General features: G+C 55.1%; 1 protein-coding gene across 1 annotated transcript in view; it reads right to left on the bottom strand.

Annotated features, from left to right (window-relative positions):
* Positions 1-1,015: 1,015 nt before the first annotated feature.
* Positions 1,016-6,000, bottom strand: part of CATSPER3 (cation channel sperm associated 3) — a 40,554-nt gene continuing 35,569 nt past the window's right edge. The window contains exons 4-8 of the mRNA XM_040444507.1: positions 4,823-5,005; positions 4,024-4,164; positions 3,543-3,662; positions 2,169-2,326; positions 1,016-1,200 (exon numbers count right to left, since the gene is read on the bottom strand). Coding sequence (XP_040300441.1) covers positions 1,095-1,200; positions 2,169-2,326; positions 3,543-3,662; positions 4,024-4,164; positions 4,823-5,005 — 708 coding nt within the window. The 3' untranslated portion in view covers positions 1,016-1,094. The remainder of the gene's footprint in view (positions 1,201-2,168; positions 2,327-3,542; positions 3,663-4,023; positions 4,165-4,822; positions 5,006-6,000) is intronic.

Below are 6,000 nucleotides of genomic sequence, written 5' to 3'. Positions count from 1 at the left end.
AGGTCGGGCCACTGTGAGCTCCATGCCCACACAACGCAGTCCTGTCAGTCACAGCTGCACCTGCTGGGGCACCACGACCACTGTGAGCCTAGAGGAAAGCAGAGTCAACTTCCAAAGAGGGGTCTCCGTGACAGCAGGTCCACAGACAGAGATGACGCTCTGCCTGGTGCTCACCCACAAAGATGAGCCCAGCTTTAAGAGATTCCAAGATCAGGGGAGCCTGGGTGGCTCAGTCGATTGAGCATCCGACTTCGACTCAGGTCATGACCTCACGGTTCATCAGTTTGAGCCTCACATTGGGCTCTGTGCTGACAGCTCAGAGCCTGGAGCCTGCTTTGGATTCTGTGTCTCCCTCTCTCTCTACCCCTCCCCCACTCCTGCTCTGGCTCTCAAAAATAAATAAACATCAAAAAAATTTTTCTTGGGGCGCCTGGGTGGCGCAGTCGGTTAAGCGTCCGACTTCAGCCAGGTCACGATCTTGCAGTCCGTGAGTTCGAGCCCCGCGTCAGGCTCTGGGCTGATGGCTCAGAGCCTGGAGACTGTTTCCGATTCTGTGTCTCCCTCTCTCTCTGCCCCTCCCCCGTTCATGCTCTGTCTCTCTCTGTCCCAAAAATAAACGTTGAAAAAAAAAATTTAAAAAAATTTTTTTTTCTTAATATAAATAAAAAAAAAAAAAAAAAGAGGTTCCAAGATTAGTGGTGTTACACCAGCTCAAAGGGGCCATACACACTTATGGGGCTGCCAGAGACCCTCCCTGGTCTAGGGGTCCTGAGGTGGCTTTCCCAGGAACCCAATAAGTCCTTGCTGCTGAGGTCAAGGGAGGGGATAGCCACTGTGGCCCCTGGATGTGGCCTCTGGCCAAGGTCAAGTCTTGAGCGTCTCTCTCCCCACTCCCCAGGCCTGGTTATATCATGTTGAGGGAGGGAGTAGCCCAGGCAATCAGAATTCGTGGTCACCCACGTAGACCCAACCCCAGCAGCAGGGGAAACACCATAACCCAAAGTTGCTGCAGAGATGTCAGTTCAGAAAGCTTGTGTTTAATGGGGGGCCTGTCACGCCCTGCAGGTCACACTGGCACCTGGTGCCCACGCCCCCTACTGCTCAGTGGCCTTTTCAGAGGACTGGGACTGTTTCTTCTGCGGCAAGTCTTCAAGCATCAGGCTCAACACGTGTGCGATCTCACAGTACAGTTCCTGAAGCCTGAAAGTGGAGGCAGGGTAGAGGGGGCCTGAGCTCAGCGGGGAAGGTTCTCCATGCCACCCCAGCTCCGCCCACCACATGCCTGCACCTATGGATTCACCACCCCTGGCAGGTATGGGTTCAAGGGAGACAAGGGCTGTAGGCCAGATCAGGGCAGCTGGAATCCGGGTCTGCCGCTGTGCCTGTGGCCCCCAGAGTAAGTTATTTTAACACATGAGTCAGGCTGAGGACAACAAATCCTGGCTGTAAGTGAGGTGACCGTGGGGAGGTGACCAGACACTGCCTGGCCCACTCTTGGGCCAAAAGTGGATGTTGCCTGACCCCCTCCTTTGAGTTTCTCTAGTCCATGAATTCCTCCAGGATGCTTTTGTTGAGAAACCAACCTACTGTGTCCTTCCTTGCTCAAGAGCCCACTGTGGCTCCTCAGTGCCATGCCAGGCTCTTTCCAGCTCAGTAACAGACAGGTATAACTCCAGCTAATGCACACAGAGCACAGCCCTGGGCCAGGCCAACTCAAAGCTTCACACACTGTTTTTATAGAATCAGCTCAGTAGCCTCTGGTATGACAGGTGGGGAAGGGGCAGAGACCTCCCCAGAGTCATAAAGAAAGGTAGCTGTCGGAACCAGGCCCCAAGCCCCAGCTCCTGCCTTGCCAACCAGCACTCTTTCTTCTGACTTCTGTAAAGGGGGTCGTGAGGAGGGGCCTGAAGAGTCTAAAGGGCCAGTCAGAGCAGGCCGGGGAGGGACAGGGGAGCAGAGGCCTCTGAGCCACAGGCCCATCCACAGCCACACAGGCCCTGCGCATACATGGAGTCGTGCATCTCCCAAGAAGGGCCTCCCTGCACTCACCCTGCACATCAGCCACCGCCCCCCTGCTCTCCCAGGGCACCTGCCAGGGCCCCACCCTCGAGGAAGCCTGTGGACTAGGAAAGGCTTGGTCTCCCTGGGCCAGCGGGGCTGGGACTGACTTGCAGATCGTAGTGTCCTGGTTGTCCAGGGTGGACAAGTAGACGTCGATGAAGGGCAGACTGGTGCCAAAATCATCCAAGACCATGGGGTCAGTGTGCCGCAGGGTCTTCTTGAAGTTCTCTACCAGCTCACTGAAACTTTTGTAGTCACCTTTTTTCTAGAGAGGGAAGCAGAAAGAGGGCAGTGAAGAGGAAGAAGTAATACCCCAAGATGCAGAGACCTGGGGATCCTGATGCTAGCCCCAGGATAAGCCTTGATCTTCTTAATCACAGGTTCACCCCCACTCCTTCCAAGCCTCAACCCGCCCTGACCAAGGTAGCTTCATGAGCCACCATCACTGACGTGAGGACAGGTGACATAGACAGGAACCAGTGAGAGCCCGAGTGCGACTCAGCATGGTCTCACCTTGCCCTGGACAAACCTGGTCACAGTCAAGACAGGCGGATGTCTCCAGCTCAGAGGAAGGGTTGAGGAGGGATGCACTGACTGCATGGGGGAGGGAGGGCAGGGGTTCAGACCCAGCAGAGCATCCAGGACTCGGCATGATTTGTTTGGAGAGCCCAGGCTGAGAAAAGACGGCTCTCCCCCAGGCTTTCCTCATTGTATCATGCTTGACAGAAGATCTCCAGCCCATTGCGCTCATCCCGGTTCCAGTTTAGAAAAAACAGAGTTGAACAGGGCACCTGGGTGGCTCAGTCAATTAAGCATCTGACTTCAGTTCAAGTCATGATCTTGCGGTTTGTGAGTTTGAGCCCCACATAAGGCTCTGCACTGAGAGTACAGAGCCTGCCTGGGATTCTCTCTCTCCCTCTCTCTCTCTCTCTCTCTCTCTCTGCCCGTCCCCTGCTCACACACACACTCTCTCTCAAAATAAATAAACTAAAAAAAAACTAAATTTAAAAAGGAAGGAAGGAAGGAAGGAAGGAAGGAAGGAAGGAAGGAAGGAAGGAAGGAAGGAAGGAAAGGGCAGGAAGAGGGAAGGAAGGAAGGGAGGGATGGAGGGAAGGAGGGAAACTGGAGTTGAGCAGCATCTGTCAGGACCTCCACAGCCTCATCCACTGGGTACACAGGTGCCTGCCTGGCATTCAGGGGGCCTCAATAACAAAAGCACTCCAGGCAGAGGGCCTGGAAGTGGAGTTGTGCCCAGGAAGAAGGGAGGAACTATAACTACAGTACTCAACTCTCTAAGAGATCCAGAGAAGTACAAAAATAGAATAAAGCCTGACTCTGGAAAATACAGGGTATAGGCACCTGCCTTACCTGAGACCAGAGATGTCTGATGTGAGCTGGCCCCAGGGCACTTTGTGACCATTGCTTCAGCCTTGACTGTCCATAGACGGTTCTTTATCCACCTGCCTGGGGAGATCACCTACCTGTGTCTGCATCAGCCTGCTGACCTCTTCCTGCTGCCTCTTCACAATCACCTGCTTCTCCTCCATGAGCATCACATGTCTCTCCGCCATCAGCTCCCGCTCAAACTTTTTAATGGAGTCCTGGAGAGGGGGAAGATGGAGGTAAGATACAGGCTCTCACTGCATACCCCCCCCCCCCCGTTTTTCTTCTTCCCTAGTCTTACATTGCCACTAAAGTCCCTCAGCAGGAGGATACTCCATGCAGGGCCAGCCCCCCGCTCAAGCGGCCATCCATGGCTGCAGTGACTCTCCGAGCCCCTGTCCTGCTGACTGCCATCCCAAGGCAGGGAAATGTAGTGGCTCAGGGGGAAGAGAGGGCCCAACTGGCCGCCTCCTCCCCGGCCCTGGAGACTTGGCCTGCAGCTCCGCCTGCCACAGCTGAGCCCGCGATCATTACAGGTGCAGCTGAGCCAACCCCCAGTCCTTACGGGTGCAGCCTCACCTCAGTGTGGATGATCATCACACCCACAAACATGCTGAGGAAGACGAAGGAGGCAAGCAAGATGAAGATGATGGTGAATGCCCGGCTGAGAGCCAAGTTCCGATTATCCAACTGTTCCTGTAGGTCTGTCCAGCCATCGACCTGCTCAGGCAAGGCAGGGCATGCCAAGTGCCAAGGCCCAATGGGACAGGCCTCCTTCTCACCCACCCTGGGGGAGCCCCAGCCCCACTGAGAATGCAGCTGGCCCTGCCTTCACATCAGCCTCTCCCCGCCAGCCCCCATCCACTCCAGCCCACATATGGTGGCCAGGGACTCAAGTGCAAGGCACCACTAGGCATAGACAGTACTGGCCAAGGGGCCACAAGGCACCCCATCCTTCTGAAACAGCCACTGGCTCTCTGCAAGGCCCTCCTTTGAAAGACCCCAGAGTCTACACTTCTAGACTTGGGCTTTGCGGCCAATTCTGACTGGATTTGTGACAACCTAGTCCCAGAAAGCCTATGTGACATGGGCATCATTTCTAAAGTAAACTTAATCCAAATGAGTTCTCTTTTGAGAACTCTTTGAAAGTTTTATAACCCTGTGGGACAAATGGGAATGCTTTAGGGAGTCACATGATTAGAGAGAGCAGTGGACCCCTGGCCAGGGCCCTGGCCTCTGCTTAGTCCCGGGAGGCCAGCCTTCAGCTTACCCAGCCCAGCTAAGTACCTGATCATGAGGAGGACCCCATGGAAGGCCCAGCCCACACCCACTCCCTTCTCAAGGCCCCCACCCCCACCGCTGTTCCCAAACACAGTACCGTGGCCAAGCTGAAGAGGGTAAAGAAAGCCACAGCCAGGTTCCCCCAGTTATTCGGGTCACCCCTGTCTGGAACTCCAAACAGGCAGAAGCCCAAGATGGCAAAGATGAACATGAGGACGAAGAGTAGGATGATCACGGAGGCCACAGTGTAGGCTGTCTGCCCCACGGCGGTGATGAGTGTCTGCAAGGCAGAGACACTGGGGCTAGGCCAGGCTGCCAGGCTGGGAGCGGCTCAGAGGACAGGCCCAGGGTGCCCGACCACAGCTGTCCCTGGCATCCAGTGCCAGGCCTGGCACATAGGAGATGCTCCATAAAGGGTTGGGGGAATGAATGAGTGAATGAACGAGCGAATGAACGAACAGGAACTGTGCCCAGACTGAGAGCTGGACCAATCCAATAGTGGTTCAACGATGCCTGGCCTCCACCCTCAGTCACCCAGGGGCAGACTGTGTGTGCTGCCTCGGGCCTGGGTGTCTGCAATGGCACCACCAACCACTTCCCTTGAACCCCGCCTGCTTCTGTGGTCATCCCAATGGGTCCCGCCCCTGCTTCTCAGCTGAGGGCTGGCCTGAATGCTCTTCCAAGCCCAGAAGGAGTTGGGGAGCTACCCTAGGGGAGGGAATGATGAAGGCTAAGAGGAACGTGGCTTCCCATTCGCCCCGAGTACTGTTCCCCAGGCAGGTCTCTGGCTTGTGACCTCAGTCTTGCCCTAGGAAGTGAGCATTTGTCTGACCTCCCACTATGTTGACCTCTCCGGGGAGCACAGTGTATGGCTCCTTACCGTTTATTCTCCACACCCTGGAGTCTTATAGTAGTAGGAGGAATAGGAGTAGGAGTAGGAATTCAAGACGTTTTCACCTACCTACATGCTGCAACAGACACTGTTTTAATGCAGGTGGGCGTTATCATTCATCACATTTTAAGATGAGGAAGCGCGGTCTCAAAAAAGCAAAAAGCCTTGGCTGGCATCACGCTCCAATACAGCAGCAGACCTAGGACCAACTCCCAAGCCCTGTGCCTTGTGCCACCAACTTCAACCACGAAAGCCCCCTTTCCCAAGTCAAGAAGCCGTTTACTGGCTCAACACTAGGAACGGAGGTGCCGGATAGAGCTGGGCCACAGGACAGGGAAGCGTTGGCACTTCGGGATAACTGGGGAAGCAGAAAGGCAAGCTGA

The sequence above is a fragment of the Herpailurus yagouaroundi genome, unplaced genomic scaffold (genome assembly GCF_014898765.1).
Source record: "Herpailurus yagouaroundi ecotype Mexico unplaced genomic scaffold, PumYag 192, whole genome shotgun sequence".
Lineage (NCBI taxonomy): Eukaryota > Metazoa > Chordata > Mammalia > Carnivora > Felidae > Herpailurus > Herpailurus yagouaroundi.
Note: the sequence above shows the minus strand (reverse complement) of the source record. Positions and strands in the feature narration are given on the sequence as shown.